Source organism: Myiozetetes cayanensis, unplaced genomic scaffold, assembly GCF_022539395.1.
Source record: "Myiozetetes cayanensis isolate MyiCay16 unplaced genomic scaffold, myiCay2020 scf18, whole genome shotgun sequence".
Taxonomy (NCBI): domain Eukaryota; kingdom Metazoa; phylum Chordata; class Aves; order Passeriformes; family Tyrannidae; genus Myiozetetes; species Myiozetetes cayanensis.
In genome coordinates, this window is record NW_026087389.1 from 7,414,568 (window position 1) to 7,437,133 (window position 22,566).

General features: G+C 47.2%; 1 protein-coding gene across 13 annotated transcripts in view; it reads left to right on the plus strand.

The window, feature by feature from the left end:
• CADPS (calcium dependent secretion activator) overlaps positions 1 to 22,566 on the plus strand; it is a 210,988-nt gene that overhangs the window by 176,017 nt on the left and 12,405 nt on the right. For 7 of the 13 annotated variants that reach the window (XM_050312883.1, XM_050312884.1, XM_050312886.1 and 4 more), the window contains 4 exons: positions 3,823 to 3,897; positions 4,965 to 5,048; positions 10,107 to 10,139; positions 13,154 to 13,261. In XM_050312883.1, the coding sequence (XP_050168840.1) occupies positions 3,823 to 3,897; positions 4,965 to 5,048; positions 10,107 to 10,139; positions 13,154 to 13,261 (300 nt within the window). Of the gene's footprint in view, positions 1 to 2,475; positions 2,491 to 3,822; positions 3,898 to 4,964; positions 5,049 to 10,106; positions 10,140 to 13,153; positions 13,262 to 22,566 lie in introns of all 13 variants that reach the window. The other 6 variants (XM_050312882.1, XM_050312885.1, XM_050312874.1 and 3 more) reach the window with 1 other exon arrangement.

Sequence of the window (22,566 nt, forward strand, 5' to 3'; positions counted from 1 at the left end):
CTCTTCTTGAAGCTGTCTAAACCTGTGTGCTGAGATGGGCAGGCTGAGGAGCATAAAAGTTTGGATCCTGGGCCATTACAGCCCAGGAGGGGAGGACAAAATGCCACCCTGCCTTGTCCAGTCCCCAGTGAAAATGATGAGACAGTCAGATAGGCAGCAGAGGGATGGGCACCTGGGTTTCCAGCTTGCATCTCCCTCTGTAATTTAGGGAGCTAGGTCTATGCCTCACTGAGTCCCTCTGTCCCCTGTCTCTGGTGTGTGGCAGCCGCACAGCTCGGCAAGGGCTGCTGGCAACTCCACCGGGGAGGGAGAGGAGGGAAGGAGGGACAGACAAACTCCCTGACAGGGCCATCCATCGGTGCTGCAGCCATTCACGTGGCTCCCCCAGTCCATGGTCCCTGTGCAGACAGTTCAACAGCAGCAGAAAGAGCTCACATTGCTCACCACAGTGTTCAGTCAGGGCTGTTCACCCAGACCGAACTGGAGAAGACATTTTTATTAGAAACAAACCACTGATTTTTCTGACAGTTCAAGATGTACGTGGGCAGAGACTCTCTCAGTACCTTACTTGACCTCACTCTGCAGTTTCCCTCCCACCCCAAAGGCCTTCCCTTCCACACTACCTTCAGCCACACTCACTTTAGCAGATACTTGAGTGCATTTTGCGAGCATTACCCTGTGAAACAAACACCCATCATTTCATTCCATTTCCTTGTCTCTAAAGGCAGCTGTTAAAACATTTGGTAAACATACTTTACCATCTTAAATATTTATTTTTCCTCTGAATTTTTAATACATCTAAGGGGATAAATGTATGTATTAAATGTTTCTCAGTTGGTCTAGTATGTTTCTATTTAATATCTAAGGTCAGATGGTCCTTAGAGAAATACAACGTACACACAATCTGTTACATGACAAGGCAAGATACTCATCACATAAAGTCAAGTTGAATCATTGTAGTGCACTGATTATGGATTGTAATAATTGAGCTAATAGAAAGCTGTGATGAACTCGATCCAGAGCGGGGTTTACGCTGGGGAAAGCAAACCAGCTCTGTGATCTTTAACCTTGAGCATTTTCACGAGGAATGTGGAAGGAGCTGTTTAGAATCGCTGGCTTACGAGCCAGGCGTCTGTAAGCAGCACCAGGCACTCGCTTTCCAAACCACCGTCTTCTCCGATCCCGTCCTGGCCCAGGCTCGCCTTCCCGGGGTGGAGCTGGGGCTGCAGCACCAGGGGCACAGGGTGCACGTGGCTGTGGCTGCCCAGGGCAGGACCCCGAGCCTCACAGGCCCTGTCCTGCATCCTCACTGGCCCTGGCACCGGGGCTGACTCCGCCCTGGGCGTTGCGGCTGCGATGGGAATGAGCGCTCAGTCCTGCGACACCGCCTTGGTGCATGCACAGGCTCCTCTCCTGCTCTCAGAGCAGCAGTTTTATTCCATCGGGGCTTTTATTCGCTTTATAAACCAGCTTTTTATTGAACATGCATCAGTCGGTGCATTTCACAGTGGATTGCTTTGCACACAGCGAGCCATGTTTGAGTTCAAACTCATGACTTACTCGATGAAAGCCATTAGCTAAACACTTGGTTGCAAGGTCTCACATACACAGAAAATGCAGTTGCAGAAGGAAAATATTGTGGGGCAGACACCCCAATATACACACAACCCTTCCTCCATCTCCCCTAGGAAGTCCTGGCTGTGTCTGCCAAGGACATCAGCGTCGTCTACCTGTACCCAGCTCTTACAGGTCCCTGTCACCTCACAGCTGCCTTGCAGCTGTGCTGGGAGCAGCCAGATCAATCTGGGAGCTGATAAGGGATAGCTCTGCATTAAACAGATTAATCATAACTATGATCCCATAAGGGACTGGTATATGTCTTGACCTGCAAAGCAGGACATGGGAATGGGAACTGCCAATGCAAAAATCACCTGCTTGTTCGTGTATGTTTTCCCTGTACGTGGGCCCAGCAGATCGCAGCCTGTGGCGTGGTGGTGCCAGCTTGTCCTCCTGCCCAGGTGAGGCTCTGAGTGCCCCCAGCCAGGCCTTGGGCTGGGACGTGCTGTGCCACGTCCCCTTGCCCTGCCCCTGCCGCAGGGATCCCCCCAGCACAGCCATCCCGGTGAGGGGTGTGCGGCTGCCCCGATGCCGAACCCTGCCTGTCAACAGCCGGGTCCCTTCCTCTTGGGAGCAAAATAAAACCATAACAGAGTGCCAGCAGTCAGCTACAATCCGGCCCCTTCCCACTGTTTTACTGCCTGCAAATCCTACAGGTAGCGATCTCTGGTATTTCAGCGAAAGGAGGTTTTGATCACATTTCATTTTCCATTGCTTATTGTTTCTGTGCATGATGCTGCTGTTCTCATACGTCTCTTTCTTTAAAAGATTTTGGTTTATTTATTGTTTATCTTCATATGTTCTTTTTCCTGTCTTTTGCACTTTCCTCTTTATTTCTGTCCCCAATCATCTGAAAAGTTTGCAAAAGAGTGGGTAAGTGTGTCCTACTTTTATTTTCTTTTTCCCCGAATTCCTGTATTAATGTTACTGCCATAGAAAAAAATCCCCAAACTGCAGAGCAGTTCAGAGAGTACCCATCAGACACTGAGACCAGCAGCTAGCATTTGTAAAGCCCTCGCAGTCTTCCTTCCCAAAGTCTGATTAGTATTTAAAGCAGATTTGTCTCTTTCAATGTGATTTGATGTTAACATTTTAAAACAATATTAATGCCAAGTGGTAATGAATATAGTGACTAGCACCAGTGCTTGAAATGTTTGACTGAAAAATCAAATGTTTTGTGTTGGAAAGCAGTCATAATCAGTATTTTCTCAGTCCATTGAAAATAAGAATATACTGTATGTTTTCACTAATTAAATCTTGTATTGGAAACAGGTCTTTTCTAAATTAGTAGAAGACTGTATTTTAGTACCTATTCTAGCCATATTGCAGCTGATTGCATCAGAGCTCCCAAGCTAAGCAAGGTTTGGCATGTGCAGAAATTGGGTTGAAGACTCAGAAGCGCCGATGCTGCAGGCACAGGCGTTGGTCAGCCGGTGCTGAGCTACTGCCACAGGATCTGCCAGCACCCGGGGCTTGGGGGTGCACTGCCTGCTGGCTTTTGCATGGGACAAAAAGGCTCGTCGTGGTTTGTTGGGTGGTTTTTAACTCTGTCTTACAGTCACTGAGCAAAGCATTTAAACAAGTGGTTAATTTGAGCCGTGTGCCTGCTGAACACAGGGTAACACAGGTTCAGCTGCTTTGCTGCAGTGGGTGGGAATGGTGCAACACCAGGGGAGTGGTTGAGGCCACTGCATGCTCCCCTGGAGCAGCAGGTCCTCCCCACTGCCCTGCCAAGGGCTGGGTGGTTTGTGGTGCCCTGGGAAAGGGCTGCCTGTTCCCCTCCAGAAGCAGGTATATCTCGTTGTGTGGTGCAGTCCATGTGCCAGATGGACAGGACAATGCCCAAGGAAGTGGAGAAAAGGGAGTTCGGGGTCTCTAGGAGCACTGGGTGCTGGTGCTCACAGGGACGGCAGAGCCTCCCCTCCGACACCCACGTGTGGCTCCCGGAGCTGTGGGCACACAGAAGAGGGCAGGGTTTGCCCATGCTTCACAAACTGATGTAGGATTCTCCTGAATTCAAGGTCTCTCATACAAGTGTCAGTAGTTACTGGTCACTGCAGTGGGGCCCAGGGTAATAAGCTGCATAATCCTTCAGTTTAATACTGCCTGCTGTGGCTTACCAAGGGAAGAGGCTGACAAGGGTAGAGCTGTTGGCTGCGATCAATGCTAACATTTTCCTCCCCCTCTCCTTTTATTTTTCTTTAGCACCAGTACCATTCAAAAATAGATGAACTAATTGAGGAAACCGTCAAAGAAATGATAACGCTCCTGGTGGCAAAGGTAACCTTCGGCTTCAGGTGAAGTGATTCACTGTTAACATCGCGTTTTTAATATGTGCATTTCCAATAAAATGTGACACATTAGGATGTTGAATTGGCTTCTTGTTTCTCACAGGCAAGATCATACATCTCCCAGTCCTTTCATGGTGACTCTTTGATGATTAGGAACTGCGTGAGATGTAGTGCACTGCTGGCAGGATTGCCATACTGGGCCAGAAGTGGTTTTGAGGAATGGGTGTTGTGTTAATGGCGTAGCACCCCATGGTCAGCATCACCCCACAGCGCTGGGGGTAGCTGCAGTCAGGGGGTGGCACTGCTAAACGCTGCTGCAGAGCCGTTGGGGTGGCACGCAGAGGTGGCCACCACTCCTACGCATGAGGTTGTGCGGACAAAATAGCTCATCTTGTGCAAGATCACCATATGCTCTCCTAAGAAATTAATTTAGAGGTGACAGTAGTGGGAAATACATTCCAAAATGTCAGGTTTAATTGTTTGGAAATTGTTTTTCATCAGAGTCAGCTCCTCTAGCTCAGCTGCCAGCATTCCCCTTGGGTGGTTGTGTAGGTCTGGTGTGCTGTACTAACACGGAGGGGAATTGGTATGTAGGGAGAAAGATGGTGGGGTGTGTTTTCCTTTAGTTTCAAACTTTCTGAGAACAAGTCATCCCTATTATACAGTGGAGACCTTTAAACATAATCCACCAACATATGCCAGTTTGATTCTTCTGCAAGAATACCCAGCTAGCTGCGTGTTTGACACGGCATACTGGGAGCAAGAACCACCGCCTTCCCCATCCAGACAGGCTCTGCTGGCTTCCCCACACACTGCACCCACCTCCTGTCCCCAGCATCACCCAGGACACAGAGGGGTGATTCCCACCCAGCAGGAGATGCACCACCAGCACCCAAAAGGCAGCGCTCCTTTTTTCCCCACTCCCCAGCCTGCTGTGCTCAGAGACGGGTGGTCTGTTCCTTTGTCAGTGCTGAGAGTGCTTCTTTGAAGCTGATGCTGACTTTTACACCCTTGTTCAATTATTAAAAATAATTGCAGTATTTTTTGTCTTCATAGTTTGTCACCATTTTGGAAGGCGTCTTGGCCAAACTGTCTAGATACGATGAAGGAACGTTGTTTTCTTCTTTCCTGTCATTTACTGTAAGTACAGACTATAGTTTCTTTTTCTTTCTCTTTTTTTTTTCTTTTTTTGTGAGTTGTAATCTGCCCTCCCAAGGTTAGATCAGCTACATAGTAATTCTGCCATTCTGTGATGTTTGATTACTGTAACCCCTACATGAATAGGCAACCTGTATGAAGACAAACAGTCAAGATGCACAGAGTAAAGCTGTTTCCAGTCATCTTTCAGCTTGGTGGAGTTTATTCTGTAGAGGATATGTATAAAAAATCATTGCACTGTACATGCAATTTTCCTAACTAAAGAATTTGCTTCATTGCCACTTTGCATGACAAGTGTGTTTCTCTCAGTCTTCTGGACATAACAGTGACCATCTTAAGTAGTAAATAGCAAAATAAGGGAAATCTAGGGATTGCTTTTATGTTTTTTAAAAAGAACAGTGTAGAGGAAATGCCATGAGATCATGCAGAAAAAGGTGCTTCTAATGACACATTTAATTTCTCCCTAACATTGCAGAACCACTCCACAGCTCACCACATATTTCCTAGCAAGGTACAGGACCAGACCAATACCTGTGCAAAACTAGCCTGAGTTTAACAAAACTAGCAAGGATTTAACAATCTTAGCTGTATTCCAGAAAAGTGTTGTGACAGCTTCTTAGGACAAACACATGGCAGCTGATTTCCAAAGGTCTTCTAAAAATGCATGCCAGAAACTTTACAAGAGAGTCTCTGTGCAAGCTTGGCTTTACTCCTCTCAGCTCACAGACAGGAGTGCCCCTGAACACCTGTGTCTGGGGTGGTTGGAAAGCTGGGTTCACATTTCATTCCTCGAACCTGCTGCCTGCATGTGCAGCCTCTCCTGCACTCACTTGTTCACAGAGACTGGGCAGGAGGCAGAAAGCACTGCTCTGCAAACTGAGAAGGCTTTCCAAAAAAAACTTTTCCCAAAGTTGTCTTAGTTACTTGCAATTGTCTGCTGTTTGCTGCTGATGGGCCCTTTTGCTGAGTTTGAGGCAGTTTGTAGGATCTGTTTGGAATTGGGGTGGATGTAGGAAGACTTAACCAGCATAGGCAAGAAACTCTGCTCGTAGGCAGCTGTGTGCACATAGTCTGGCAGCTTATCTGAACCACCCTGGGGTTCAAACTAAGCATTCTGCCTTTTCAGATGTGCTGGAGGCACTTTTTTCTTCAGAGAAGGGAGAAAGGGAGGGTATCCCATTCACTGCTCCACAGTGCAGCTCTTTTCTGAGGATAACCCCTGTGTGTTTACAGTCCCAATGTGCACATCCCTGCTTGAGCAGATGCAGCGGATGGCTTGGGGTGGGTACCTGGATACCTTCCCTCGTTGCAGTGCTGTGGAGGGTTAGGAAATTCTTGTGTGCCAGCAGCAGAGGATGTGGAGGCGGCAGCTTTCCAGGCATCGGAAGTACCAGCATCAGCCCGCATAGACAGTGTAATGTGCAGCCCTTCCTTCTCCATGAAGCCAAGCTGTTCCTCGGTTGATGCTGCGCTGCTCCCACCACATCCTACTGTTTACGCTGCCGAGTGCTGCTCCCTTTGATTGCTGAGCAAACCCTCTGGCTGCACCTGGGCTCGAGGCTCCTGTCAGGAGCCAGCACGTCGGAGCATGGGGTTCAAACATCCTCTCTGCTGCTCCTCGGACAGTTACTGACAGTTAACTGCCCCAGCAGCAGGAAAAACAGTCTGTCCCACTCTGATGACCCCACAGCCTTTGAACGTGTTCCCAGAACCTTGATTTCCCGAGTTTCCAGCCAGAAAGGGATGTATATTCAAATAGTTGCTGGGCATGGTGTGTGCATGCCTCCAGGAAAGTGCTGAGCCCTCACCCACACCCAGGAGGCTGGGTGCACTGCGGAGGAGCAGGACTGCTCCTTCCTGGGAAAGGGACGTCTCTCGCTTTGGCCTGAGTGTTTGCTGGGATTCACTGGGAGAGGAGGCTGAGGAACAGCCCTGACCCTTTTGGCACTGGGCTTAGCAAGTCTTCTCTCCCTGCAGTAGTAATGTGACTTGCTGTGTTTAGTCTTTGCAATGGTAAATACAGAATCTCTCTCTTGTTACAGCATGCTTGCACCACCTCCCACGTTTTCCCTGTCTGAACAAATACAACAAAGTGTGATGGTCCAAGCCTCTGAGCTCCAGAAAGCATTAGTCTCCCACCCCCTTCCACCGACTTCTTTCATCGCCTGTTTTCCAGGCGCTCTGCAAGTGACATGTACTCGGGGGTCTTGTGACAGACAGTTTTATCACCTAGTAGGATATCCTCATTTCCAATTCTTGCCTCGAAATTCAAGATAAAATTAATGCATCTGTTGTCCTAATAAATTCTCACTAGCCACTTCTCCTTGCAGAGCACTTTGAGAGGAAAACACCCTTCTAAATTTGGCCAGACTTCTTTTTTTTTTCTGTTTGTTGATACATTTAAGTGCATCTTGGCAGCAGCAGCCCAGGCCCTGGCTGGGCATCTGCATGTGCAGATCCACTGTGTGACAGGGATGCCAGCTGCTAAAATTCCATGTAATCTTGATGGCCTCTGCAGGCAGAGCATTACACCTGTGGTAATTATAACCAAAGATTCCATGTTACCCAAGGGAGACAGAAGTAAAAGATCTTATTTTTGTTCTGCACAAAATTTGTATGGTAAACTGAGACGTTTCATGGCAAAGTCACATACTTTGTGAGAAACGGCAGCCTAGCGAAAATCACACAACATCCGGCAGTTTGGAAATTTCACTAAATGTAGCCAAATCTGAGTTTAAAGAAAAACAAGTAATTATTCTGATTAAAGGGGAGTGGGCAGGAGAAGCAGCTCAGTTTTTTTGTGGGTGGAGGGAGGAGATCTCAGGAAGCTGAGTTATTCTTGTCGCCTCTTGGCTTTGGAGAAGGTAGTTTAAAACAGTGGCGCTAAGCTGGACTCAAGAGTGCTAAATCCGCACTCAGATGGCAGGTTTGCCACTGCCTCACTCTCACTTCATGCCCTGTGTGGTATTTGAAGGCACAGGTGCATGGCACAGTGCAGCCCTGAGTGTGGACCCCAGCTTGAATTCTGCGGGCTGTCAGGCCACATCATTTTCCGAGCTTTCCTCCTGTTGTTTGGCTTTGCTGCTTGGAAAAACTGCTGGTTTGGTGCTCGCGTGGGCAGCCCTGCCTGTGGCTGCTGCACATCAGCGCAGGTGTGCCATGACTGCCTTCTCCTCTGGAGCTGCAGCCACTGGATGGGCTCCAGCTGCCTTCACTCACGGAGGCTGCGGCTCCTCAGCTCCCACACTGCAGGAGCAAGGGATGGTGCTTCGCTACCTCCCGAGAAAGTTGTGAGGACGAGTGTAGTGAAAGGGTGAGGTGTCCAGACAGCTGGCTGGAAACAGGAATACCTGGAGACAAGAGAAGTCTTCACTGAGAGCGAGGGCTTGGTGCTGATTTTGTTGCCTCCTTCATAAACTCCGTGCTGGGACGTGCCCCGTCCCCTCCGGCAGCAGAGCCCGGGTCGCGCTGCGGCAGCAGGCGCTCGGTGCCCTCCTCCTGCCCTTGCCTCTGTTCTTGCCCCCCGGCTCGGCAGCCCAGGCACTGCCAATACTTGCAGCGTTCACCTCGGCAATTACCACCAGTCTGGTCTTTTGTATCGCCTCATTGTGCTTAATTATGCACCCCCCACACACACCATATGAGTGCTTCCACCCACTCTCACATTCTGTCTCACACATACATTCATTCTCTCATTCGGGACACATAATTTATTCATCCCAAGATGCAACTGTGTGCGTGTTATATTTAGGCTGTTTTAATGGTAGCTTTAGAAATATTTAAAAGCAGGTGAGCTTTTACACCCAAACAAAGATGGCCGGCAACGCTTACCCTAATTAAAAGCAGAAGTGTTGTGGAAAATCCCAGCCATACTCTTTCTAGACACAGTGCCTTATGCTACAGTGGGAAAAAGGTCCCTGTGGCCAGCTGGGCACTGCTCAGTTGGAAGAGTTGGCCCTGACATCGGGGCCACCCCGCCTCCCGTGCCTGCACCCTGCTGCATGGCAAACCACAGACAAAGTAAATCTGGGGTCTTGCAGCTCCCACCAGCCTGTGAGGACACCACAGAGTGTCCACCTCTGAAACTTCCCCCCCCACACCTTGAATAGTATCTTTTAAAAAGGGGGGAAAATCATGGAAAAAATGATTTAGTCGTTCAGAGTCCGGAAAGCAGAAGAGCTTTGGGCCACTTCTGTGTAGCATGGAATGAGCAGAGTGCCCCAACATGGTCTGTGAGTTCCTGCCAGCATCAGAGCCAGCAAAAGGGGAAAAAATAATCGGTTTTTGTTTGAATTGATGTGAGGGAGGAACTGCAAGACCTCTCAAAAAACTCTCAGCCTAACAGAGCATCACAGTTTGGGTTGGAAGGGACCTCAGAAATCATCTAGTTGAAACCCTCCTGCTGTGAGCAGGGACACCTTCCATTAGGTTGTTCCAGGCCCCATCCAACCTGGCCTTGATCATGTCCCAGGCTGCAGCCTGCACAACAGGGGGAAGGACATGGGCAGGACAATGGGAAGGGGGCAAAATTAGAGTCCTTCGGGTGCTTTCTTGTGTCTGCCTTCGTGCAGGCCCTGCATACCATAACGCTCCCGGTGCCAGGGGAGTTCCCACAGTCCCTGGGATACAGCTCCCAACAGGAGAGGCATGCACTGCCTTGGGAGACACGTGGCATCAGGTGGAGAGCGAGGCCTCCGAAGAAAATAACGATGTCTACTTATGAACCCCATCTTCCCCCGCTCACTGAAGTAGAAGAGGGAGAAGCACAACTCCCACACTATCATCTGTTGCTATTAGAGCTTTAGCAGCAGTAAAATTACCTCTCCAAAAAAAAAAAAGAAAAAAAAAACCCACAACAACAGAAATACCACCCTTTTAGACAGTAAAGTTAGTTTTATCACTCTTTTCAACCTTCTTAGCATTATGTTGTCCCAAGTCTTGGCTGGGGAAGGTCTAAGAGATATTTTAAAAAAAAACAAAAAAACCAAAAGACCTGAAAAGGTATTAATGGTGTAAACTGTCTTCTTGTTCCTTTTACAGGTGAAGGCTGCTTCCAAATACGTGGATGTACCCGTAAGCACAATTTAAACAACTTCTGTCATAGTAATTTGCATCGTGCTTTGGTTTATGGCATGTGTAGCAACCCACATTATGCATTAGCAGCCAAGACTGAACCATGGGCCTTCACGTTTCTAACATTTGAACTGGAAACAATATCTCCATGAAGTTAATAATGAGCAGTTACCCTCTTATGGAGACCTCTGAGGCTGTTTAGGCAATAATTTGCAGATGGTGTCAAAAAGGTACCATATTTATGCAATTGGCTTGAATCACATTTAAAAAAAAAAATGGGAGCAGTACATTCTGTTAATTCTTCATTTGGGCTTGTACAAATACAGTGTAATTTCCAAACAAAAAGGTCCAGACATGTTAGAACTGAGCCAACACACATCTAACACATTAGCTAATCTATTTTATTTTTGTTCTTCTAATTGTTGGTTTATTTTACTCTTTCAGAAAATGACTTTTTTATTACTTTGGGGAAATGGTGATGAGCTAGCAACATGTGTTTGGGAAATTGTTAATGAAAATAATTTTTTCCATTTTTCTGTAATTGGTATAGGAAAACTGTACATGGTCTCCTCTAATTAGACCTTGATTCATAAGGAAAAGAGCCCTTAACGTTCTTAGACAGAGCACTTAAGTTGCCAGAAATTTACATTTAAATTGAGTTGAAGTGTAATGTATGTTGGCTGGAATAAGGGGTTAGTGTAACATTTACAGGCAGAAAGATCCTGAGCAATTGCAAATTAAAAAAGATTAGATCTTAATATACCACACCAGTTCCTGCATCCAGTTAGACTGGGCAGTGGAAATCTAGAATAACTCAGTTGAGTTTCATGACCTGTGTGTATAATATATGTATATTTAATGTGGATGGACTGCTCTACATGCTCTCATATGACAACATGATACATTTATCAGACAACTTGGACCACATCATCTGCATTTGTGTTTCCATCCCTTTAGTCCGAGATAAACCTTGCCTACAAAATTATCATATTTTGAGCACAGCATGGAAAAGACAAACTCTTGAACAGTAAGAGGTGTTGTTTGGTTTAAAATACCCCAAATACAGAGATTGGCATCCGGGAGTAATAGAAACAAGATATTGAGAGCATTGGGAAGAAAAACTCAGAATTTATTTCTTGCCTTAAAAATGTGGAGATCCTTCAGTTGAAATTCCTAATTGTTTGAGTGCATCTTTAAGTACTTAGTCATCAGAAATTTGAGCACACAACAGTAAGTAACTTCTAGGGCAAAGCATGGTCTTCTCTGAGGCCTCTGTGTCCCTGGGAAGTAAAGCATCCTCAGGGAAGTGGTCTCAGTAAAACACTGTGTAACCCTTTCAAGCTTTCCCAAAAGTATTGTACCTGGGACACGCTTGTGAAGTCTGCAGCAGGAGGAGTGGAGTCTGCTCCCATGCTCAGAACCAGAGAGATGCTTCAGTTCCTTGTGTAAAGCAGAGCAGAAATCATTAATTGGCTGTTTCCCCACCTCCCCCTGGAAACAAAGCCACATTGCAATAACTTCCTTGTTCCACCAGCCCCACACAGCATCCAGACCTGTGTGGAGGCTACCCCGTGGTTCACAAGCCACTGCTTTCCAGGGGAAGGAGAAAGAAAAACCTGTTTGACTAGAGGACAGAGGGGAAATCCTCATATCAAACAGAAAACCATTACTTAAATCTCATTACACAAATGTTGTTGCAATTGTCTGGGTACAAAGTAATCCATCTAATGCCCTCTTGGAACGGGCACAATCGGCAGACTGAAAATTGCTTGAAAGTGTAACACTTGACTACTGCCACATTTGTGTTGTCCTCATTGTTTTTCAAATTAATACCTTGTCATTGTTGCAGTAGGTGTTAAGAAATGTCACTGCCTTCCCAAGGGCCAAGCACTGGCCCTTTGCTTGATAATTGTTTGCTTTGTATTAAAAAAGTTCCTTCCTACTGCTTTCCAAACTGTCCTCATTTTCACCCTGGAAATTACACAGATGTGTTAACTAACTTCAATTTACAGCGGCTGACAATCGTATCTTGCAGAGAAATGATACTCTGTGATCTGAGGTAAATCACAGTAATGGAAACTAATGACACTAGTTATTAACAAACTTACAATGTGCCATGGAAATTTAATATTTTGTGGCAGCTCTTGTAATGACTCGTGTTACAGTATTGTAATGGGTTTCCTTTGAGGTAAGTTTGAATCCAATGTATCAAGCAATGTGAACTCAGACAGGATTTTATTGGAAGTATTTTCACATCCACCTCCTTCAGTTCTCATTTTCTTTAAAGGACTGCTGTTATCCCTCCAAAACCTCGTGTGCTTGTAGGTTAGTCTTTAAAATCAGTTGAATTCTGTAGAGAACTGCAGAGATGTGCCAGTACAGATGTCCTGCACTTTAGCAGCAGCTTAAACGTTCCTGTAGACATACACCCTCTGACTTACCATTTACCTAATTTATTCTTAAAAGCAGCACTAAATTTGAGCTAAAGTCAGGGTTCTAAACACCAAAAGAAAGGTGATTTTGGAATGCCTCCTGCAACACCAACTACTTGCTGCACACATCCTCACACTGTAGAAGAAGCAGCAAGACCCCTGCTCTGGCTGTTTGCTCTCTGCCTTAAGAAACCAGAGGGCTTTTGTAGAGAAGATGACACAAGAAAACAACAAATCCCCAGCCCATCATGCAGGTTCACTCAGTAGGTCAGCAGCACCAAAGGTAGCAAGAAACTTCTGAGCGTCAGTACATTGAGGAAGAACTTTATTCCTCTGACTGCCTGCACCCTAGGCAAGAGAAGAGAAAGTGTCTGTGCATGATCCTGTGCTGCACATGGTATTTTCCTGGGCACAGGGCACAAAGCAGCAGGACTCAGTGTCCATCAGGTAAGGAAAGGGCAAACTGCAGGAGGACAGCAGGAGATGGAGGAGAAGCAAAAGCAGTGACGAGGCTACACAGAGGAGCTGCCCCCTGCGTGGCTATTCATGTTTTTCTCTCTCTCTCTTCTCTCCTCCATGCAGAAGCCAGGAATGGATGTTGCTGATGCCTATGTGACATTTGTCCGCCACTCTCAGGATGTCCTGCGTGATAAGGTCAATGAGGAGATGTATATAGAAAGGTTATTTGATGTAAGTAAATGCCTTCTCCTCCTTGGACACCAAGCAGGAGAGACCCAAAATGTGACAAAATAAGACAGGAGGATAAGTCACATTTTGAGAAAATTTATTGGTTATAGCTTTAAAAAATAAATCTTTCCTTTCTTTCTGACTAAGGCTCGTATCTGCTCTCTGCCTGCTTTAAATCTCTACTCTAGTGTACTGTGTCTTGGTCTGTCTGTATGTGGATTTTAAGGGAACAGCATCTTCTAAGAGAGCTCTTTACTATGTTTAAGCTTGTGGAAAATCTCTCTGTAGCAGAATATCTCAGTCATTGTTCTCACTGTTAAAAATGAGCTGGTTTTTTGGCAGTAGCATTTGCTAAGGGCCATCTCTTCTGCACATTTTGCATTGTTTCATTGACAAGCACTCCAAATTGACAGCAAATTAAGCACACCAAATTTTAGTTTTAAAAGCTAATCAAAACAGAGCTGATTAGGAATGGACTTTGGTATTTCAGGAGGACCATATTGTGTCTGACACCAAAGGTAAATCTGAAACATGGTCTCCTTAATGAAGATGGCATGGTAGGAACTGACCCATATGATCGCAACTAATTTTCTGTTGAACAAGATAAATTTATTGGACTGTGAGAGAACAGTGACCTGTGATGCCCATTTGTTTTGGGTTTCGATGCATGTATTCTCTGTTTCTGTTGCTCTTGTGCGGTTAAAGCCTTTCTGTCCTTGAAGGTTTTCTGTTGACAGCCAGCCTGAAGCATTAGTGTTTCAGTCTCTCGAGGGTATTTGTCTATATCTCAATTTCTGTTTGAAGCAGCTTCTGTCCCTACTGTCCTTCCTTCCATCACTCAGCAATGCCATTTCTCAGTCTCCCGGCTCTGGAACTCTAAACAACATTCCTCGCTTTCCTTACTCACTCTTTTGCTTCCTCAGTGTTCAGGAAAAGCTACTTTCTTCCCAACCAACCTCCTCCTTCACTCAATACCTCTCTTTCTGCGCATTGCCTGTCCCTTAGAAACCTCTTCCTCCTTTACAATTCCCACTCTTTCTTTCCCCCATAACTTGCTTGGATTAAAATGGAACTTATCTCTCATGTCAAATGTTTTATCACATTATATCAAGTGGCATGAATTAGAGTCAAATAATCTTGCTGTGTACATCTACTAGCATGACCCATATCCACTGAGAATGCCTCATTCATGCACGGAGCACAGCAGTGCCTCCTCCGGGCGCCGCGCGTGCTCGCTCCAGGGAGAGTTTGCAGCGCAAGCACCAGACGCAAATCACCCATCAAGCAGGCATGGGGAGAAAAAACAAAACATAAAACAAAAGACTGTCGCTTCCATCTGCAGCGGGCCTGCGAGTGCATTGCTCGTTTGTGTTGAAATTTATTCCATGAGCAGCTAAATTTCCAGAGCTCATCTGGACTGTTCTTTTCAATGCCCACACTGCCTTCTCCCTCATCCTTTTCCTATGATTCACAGTTGGTGTGTTTGTACCCTTTGGGCCATTATTTCCAATTTTCAAAAGGCTGTAATTAGCACAAATATTGATTTCAGTTTGATCCACTCGTATTTGGTTTTACCAAGTCGTATTTTTATTTTAAACAAATTAACAGTTGACATGAAAAAAAAAAAAAAAAGAGCAGCTCTCTTGGTGGAAAGCAAAAAGTGCAAAACCATTCTTTCCCTCCCTGCTCTCCTCAAGTCTCCCTGGTCCATGTGGAATTAAATAATCGAGGGTAGTGTTTTTACGTTGCTCTGCCTGTTTTGACCCACACTGGCTGAAGGCGGGAATTGCAGCATGTGGGAGCTGTTCCCATTCCTCTTCCCATTCATGTTCCCATCCCGGTTCCCACCCCTGTTCCCCATTCCAGTGGGGTGGCGTTGGGGCCCGATGCCATTGGCATGTTCGCATGTGTCTCGCGTTCGTGTGCGCCTGCGGGCGGGACGAGCTGCGGGGCTGCTGCTTCACAAGGAGGGACTGGGGTGTGCCAAGCCCTGGTCACCCGAAAATTGGAACTGTGTTCGGAATGGCTGTGTATTGTCTTTGACAGTTTGCATCTGAAGGAGCTGGTTGCTCCTGTGGTCAGCTCCCATCATGGCTGGAGTGTTCTTGGTGGGTCCGTAGAAGCAGGTTTATGAGTACATGGGGGTCACCAGAGCCCAGACCCCATTTAAATTGGTGCTGTGTTCACCCATGTTTGGGTAAGGACAGGAGCAAATGCTTAACTCTGTTGTCCTGAGCTCAGACACGGCCCTGCAGTCCTTTGCCCCCCTCACTTAACCCAGCAAAGCACCACAGCCATGGGGTCTTTAAACTCCTTTGGTTATATTTTCAAAGGACATTTTAGGTCCTAACAGTCTTTTTAATAAGAAAGAGAAGGGGAATAATCAAAAATGGTATTTATGATGTCAAGTTAGAGTTGGACCTGATTTTGTTCCCTCTTCCCCAGTGTGACAGGGGTCCAATCCTCTTAGCTACAGAGTTTCTCCAGGCAATGAGATTATTAATGCTTTGAGGCTGGCTCCTCCACTGGCTTAGTGCAGCAGTGCTGGCTTACCCCAGCCAAAGCTCAGTCTAGTTTAGGGTGTTGTGTGATGATAGGTGCAGCAATGGCAGTGAACAGCTTAAACCTTCCTGCAGGCAGGTCCTCTGTGCCCAGTGGGGTCACATTAGAGACACTTGTAGGATGGGGCTACATCCCCTTTCTGTGCAGTCCAGAGCAGTGCAGGAGCAGAGGTGCACAGGGCAAGGTTGTCTATCACATGTTCTGTGGGGTTTGAGCTCTCCGAGGATACTTCTAATCCCCACACTTCTCTGCAATCCTGCCTTGTGCTTCCATTTATTCCCCCTTTGTTTCCTTCTGGGAGTAGAGGCTGCAGAGTGTGTTATCTACCCACAGAAGCTGGGTTACTATGTCTTTTCTTGGCATTTGCTGTGATTTCTTAGCTCAGAAAGCATCTCTCCTCCCCTGCACTGCCTGCCCTGCTCGCACCTGCAGAACAGGGCTCTGCTCTTTGGGAGATACTGGTGTTTGTGGAAGATGATTATCATATTTCTGTGTGGTCTATCTGTTAATCCTCTTAATTGTGCAAATTAGTCAGGGTGGGTTCCCCCGAAATAGAGTGATCTTAATTTTAAAAATCTGTATTCTTGGGATCATTGAATGAACAGGTTGATCGTGGAGTTCTGCTGGTAATCAAAACCTAACTAGCTTTTTGGCAGTGCTGTTTACTGCAGAGTAACATGACTTATTTACTTGGCCCGGCTCACTAATTTGATAACATTTAAAGCTAAAACACTGTAATAAGGCCTGTTGGTAGAGAGCAGTGGTAACAGAAGAGTTTCAGAACAGCATCGTAGCATCCCCTCCCCCTGTTCCTGTGCTTCAGGATTTAAACCCTGTGATACTTTGTACACAATGCAGAAGGATCACAAACTCTGTGTAGTGCCTGATAGAAAGTAAAATTTTAACACTTTCTCCCCAGAAAGGAGTCAGAGTTGATGTGCGGAATGGCACTGTTTATAGGAACAATGAGGCAGAAGCAGGTGGGTGTATCTTGAACATGGGAAAATATCTTTAGAGTGATCTTGAGTCTTCTGACCAATCCTGCAAAATTCAGGCCCCCTTTGTCTCAGGTCACTCATAGGAATTTCATAGAATCGGAGTTTATACATCTGTAGTTTTGTCTGAAAACAGTGGGAGTTTTACTTGTAAAGGTTGTGCCCTTTGGTGGGAGTTATTTATAGATCTGTGCATGTGTATATATCTTTACACACACCCTTAGATGCTCACAGTATAGGGTTGAACCCCTCAGAACATATGTGATCCAGAAAGCCTGTGATTGACTAGTAGGCTGTGTGAATGTGCAACCTTTCTTCCTCATAAACTGGTAAACACTAATGTAAAACATAGGGAGACTATTTCCTCCCCAGCCACGCCGGGTAGCACGTACACAAAAGGCTCCTGAACGCTGAGTGAGCTCCCCGAGATCCTGAGAATTCCAGCATCCTGATGCAGTCCCTAAATAGCGCAGATGGCATTTTTGTCTCTGATGATTAATTCAATATCTTACTAAAAAAAAAAAAAAAACCAACAAAAACATGCTTTTCATATGAGAGATCAAAACACCAAGAGAAGCTCCTAAGATTGAGAGGACCTAAAAAAAAAAATTAATTTATTTTTTTCCTCCTTGTACTTCTTGAAGACACCAGCCTGAGTAGAAGATAAGGATTAAAACAGATGTGCTTAGTGCTAGTTCATCTGCTTAAATCTAGCAGTCTCTGAGATCAGTGATTAAAAAGCCATCTCTAACTTTGATGAAATCCACTGCAATGGTAATTCTGTGTCTCTGATCGCTGTCTTATGGGCCTCATGTCTGCCTAAACCGGACATAGAAAACATTTCACTGGAGATGATACATGGATTATATGGGTCAATTATACACTTAATCTGCCTTCTGGGGATTAAGTGTGCATAGATTGACCCCGCGTATTTGGCTTGTCCTTGGCAGTTATCAGATCAGGAAGGTTGCCTTTACCAAAAAGTCTGGTAAGAACTTAATCACGCAGTGATACAGCCCGCCGAGGTGGCAGCAGTCACCGTGCTTTTTGCAGAAGGCAGTTCTACCACTTCACTGTCACTGTGAGTGTTCAGCTCCCTCGGTCTGTGTCACAGCCGGGATACCAGACGGAGTCTTTTCTCCTGAAATGAGGAGCGAGCTCGTTCTTCCCTGCAAGACGGAGCCGGCTTTTAGTCTTGGTGGCAGGGTGGGATCAGCAGGGTCCGGCAGGTGTAGCAGGGAGGGCAGTGGGGAGACCAGGGTGTGCTCTGCCCTGTGCTGTCCTCGGTGCAGAGGAACAGTCACCACTTCCAGCAGCAAAGGAGAATCCATGGCTCATCAGTTAGAGAAGCCAGCATCTCCTTCCCACCACCTTCGGGAAGGCGCGAGCCCTTTGCTGAGACTCCGGCACCAAGTCCCATATCCCTCAGGGTCAACTCAGTTGGGTTTTTAGGAAGTTCCAGTGATACACCAAGGCTGATGTTGCATCTGGTGGATTTTGATGGATTTCCTTCCCTCAGCCAGGAGCCCAGCAGGAGTGCAGGGCCTGAGGATACAGTGCAGGACTGTCCTCATGTTTTCAAAGCCCTTGCTGGTAACTGACTTCTCAATATCAGAGATAATGAGTAATAACACTGTGTGAGTCTCAGACTTCAGCAAAATCCTTATACAAATTCCAGGAACCTGAGTGAGTACTTACCACTGGTTCACTGCAGGATCCACAGGCAGCTCAGCATATGTTTCAGTACCTACAAATTTGGAGCCTGATATCACACCTGAATATATTGAAAAAATGCAAAACACAGCTAGATCAGTTAACTCAGCAAGTCCTCTGCAGACACTGAAGCATTAGCTTAGTCTTAAAATCAAAGCTTTTGCCCTCAGCAGGGTTACCCACTTGAATTTTGGCAGCTCCTTCAAGGCATGCTTGCAGGATCATGGCATTTCTTGCTGGAGCACAAGCCTTGCGTGGCACAATCAAATGCCAAAAGAGAGCCCTTCTCACCCTCCCTTCTCCTCCTCGAACTCAAAAGCCTGGTCGTGAGTCAGTGGAGCTACTCACTGTGAGTTAGAATTACTCACAGGAGGACGGGTTGCAGGATCAGGGGAAGAACGGATATCAGGCTGTGCGCCGGGCTCCCATCTCGTATCTGCTTGTAGCCGCACTCACCGCTCTCTCTTAGACAGACAACAACCTGTATCCCTCCTACGCAGCAAGACTGCTCATTAGGGCACTAACTCTCTCCCACTCCCATCCTGATATGGCCTCCACGGAGCTATTTCTTCTGCGTTGTTTTTTGCTTTTTTTTTTCCCTCTCCCCCCTTCCCGAGTGAGTTGTGAAATGAAGACAATTAGGCAGATTGATCTTGAGGAAGTGCAGCTTGCTTTTTCCCTCCCTGTGCATCTTTGGAGGAGCCAGAGCCACGCAGCTTTCGCTGCCCTTGGCTGGCTCAGCAGGGATCGGACCCAGACCTGGAACTGATTCAACAGCAGGGACCTTTGCTAGGAAAAAAAAATAAAATTGTGATGGCAATTATCAGTGTATCTTCTAGGGGGCAAATTATCCTTGTTCTGAGGGGGCATAGAATGCACTGTCCTTCTGCAGCCTCTTTTTCTCCCTATGTGCCTTCTTGGAGCCTCAGAGGAGCAGAGAGAGGAGCTTAGCGTGGACACTGCTCCTCATCCTGTTATACTCCCATCCATGAACTTCTCACGGCTCCAAGCATGCACTGGCATGTGGCCTCCCGCCTCCCTGGCTTCCCCTCAGCAAGGCTGCTTTTCTGAAGTGCTCATCTAAGTAGGCTCCATTTAATTTATTTTAGGGAGAGTCTTAATAAAATAAGTCCTAGATCTGTCACTGGATTTTACATGCTTGTAAGGGGTTTTTTCCCTCCTAAATGTCTTTATCAGAACAGCTTTTCATGTTCCAGTAGACATTTGGTTGAAGACAGTTAATTTGATTTCTTTTCCAGAGGAGATTTTCCATTAATCATTCTAAGAAGGCAGACTGATTGCTCTGTTACGTTAAGGTCAGCAGAGGCTTGCTAACATCATCCGCACCGTGCTTTTGAGCGTCAGAGATTTGTGTTTTGGGGCCAGCCCTGAGTGAAAGATCATTTTATTTCCTGGTAGACATGAGTGGCCGAGGAGGTTTTGGGGAAGAGACATGACATCCTCCATGCAGAGAAAGCCTTTATCTAAGCAGCCTCTCTGCTCCCTGACCAGGAGCTCCCTGCACATTTATAACTGTGTAAGAGTTATAAAGTGAGCTGGAGCTGCCTTCCAGCTTCCTTTAAGAAGCTGTAGCTAACTGGACCCAGTCCTTAGGGTGATCGGGGAGGAGAGCCTGGAGGAGCTGGTGTTGCCCGTGAACCCCAGCCCACGCGGGTCCCAGCTGCGTCCGGGGGTGCGAGGGGCGTGGGAAGGGCCGGGATCCAGGATGGGCGCAGGTGTGCGGGGCTGACCCCGCAGCCCGCGGGGCACGGCCGAGCCCCCGCTGCCGGCGGCTTTGCTCCCTCCCTCCGGGCTCCGCAAAGGGCCTTTGCCCAAAGAAACTCGCGGTGCGCACAGGGGTGAGCCAACGGCCCCTGCGCGGACAATGACGAATTGTCTGATTTCCAGCAGCGCCTTCAATCCCTCTTTTCCTTTTCTCCCCCTGCAGCCCAGCCCCACACAATTGCTGCCGCTGCCTGCGCCAGCCAGCGGTGCGTGCCAGATTAGCCGTCCCAGGTCACTTCGTTTCTCTTGATCTGCAGCTCTTTCCTTTCCCAGTGCTCCCTTAAACCTCGCCCTGGATGTATGATATCAGCATTCAAAAATGCTTAGCAGGACTCGGGCAGGGAGCTCGCTGCATCCGGTGTGTAACCCCAGGAATGATGCCAGGGGAACTGCTCCCTCCTACACTCAGGATCCAGGTATCCAGGCAGCCCACAGCTACTCTTTTTTTTTAATATGAAGGCTATGAAAGAGGCTAAAGTTTATCAGGTCCCACTTCATGACAGCTTCCAGTTCAAGCTGGTAACAAGTGTAATGGAAGTATTCCCTAGCATGGATTGCTGTATTGCATCTTACTGAGCAACTCTGCAGCCAGTTCTACCGTGGCTGCCTCGCACTAACAGGGCCCTGGAATCGGGACAGAAAAATAGCAGCACTTTGTGTGGATATTGTATTTTACTAGGCTGCTTTATATAGAAACTCAGATTTTAACATGACAGCTTCATTTCTTTTTTGAAAAATGGAAATAAGCAGAGAATATTTTATAGGTTAAAAAAAGTATTTCAGAATAAGCATCCATACAGGAGTGGTTTTGTGTGTGCGCGCCTTCAGAGGTTTTTATGCAGAGGCTCTTTCATTTAGGAAGAGCGAGGTCTGCAAAATTCTGCAAAGCAGCAGGGCTTTTTGGGTTTAATTTGGCAGTTCCCAGTGAGTGCTGTGCACTTTACTGAGCTGTATCTGCAGTGAAGGAGAGAGAGCCTGGCACCCAGAGCACACTTGAGGTGTACCCAGGTGCGAAGGACTCAGCCCTGTGTGTGCAGGGACACAGGATCCTCCGTGCCAGCACAGCCTGGAAAGGCAGAGTCTTCCAGCTTAGGGGTGCACGTAGCCAGGACAGGCTTTACCTGTTACCAGAAAGGCAACATTTTCTGGAGATGTATAACTCAGTGTGTAAACAGGATTGGGGCTGTCTAGTCTCAGAGGGGAAAGGAGGCACCCGCTGAGGTGCTCAGCCTGCAAACCTAGCAGGTTTAAGTATGTGGTGTCTCTGGTTTGAGGACACTGTGGATGAGAGAGAAGTTGGAGGTGCTGCCAGAACCAATGGCAGTGGGCTTCCTTCCCAGATCAGTGTGAGCATTGGCTCCCACATCCCTCCTGCACCCTGCCGTGGATCAATAACTGTTTGCACATGGGCCTCCCTCGCAGGTTTGTCTGCCTGCTGCCCTCCATCCAGCCCTGATCAGCATTTGGCTCAGGGGGTCTGCCCTCCTCAGAGTGAGTGTGTTTGCTCACAGCAAACCTGGCTGAGACCAGGGCATCCCAGCTGTAGGAGGTGGGGAGCCAGCATTGCATTAACTGTTCCCATGAGATCCTTCCCTCAGTAAAAAGCTCAGGGAGTCATTGGTACATCCACCCATCACCTCTGCCAGGGGTGTGAGTGTGTGGCTCTTGACTAGGCAGAGACTTTGGTGTCTGGCTATCAGAGCAGACCACACTGACGTACAGCTCAGGAACACCTGAATAAGTACGAGACATCATAACCACAGTAGCAGATTTGTTCCTGCCCCAGTGAAGGAGCATTACCATTGCAGGTCCCTCCCTGGCTGTGTGCCTGCCTTGGGAAGCCTTTGCTGGTGTGATGAGAGCACGTGGATCACTTGCAAAGCCACTGAGGGTTGGTGTAAACAAACCTGCACCCACCACGGCAGGTGGAGTTGCAGCTGCACAGAACGTGTGTGGGTGTTACAGGTTTGTGCAGCACCGAGAACAGGGCGTGTTAGGGATGAGCTTCCTGGGCCTGTGTGTTTGCTGGGGACCTTGGCCCCACGGACACAAAAGATGCCGATCCTCCTTGTCCTCTCCGAAAAGGAATAAAATTTATTTTGGGTTTAAGAGCAGAGAGAGATCTGCAGCGAGGAGCGTGCAGGATGGGCTGTGCCCCTTTGGAGGGCAGGGGATTTGTGTGATTCCACCAGCACAGAGCGTGCCCACTGGGACCCCTGTGCCTCCCTCCCATTAACACCTGTGGCACCGACC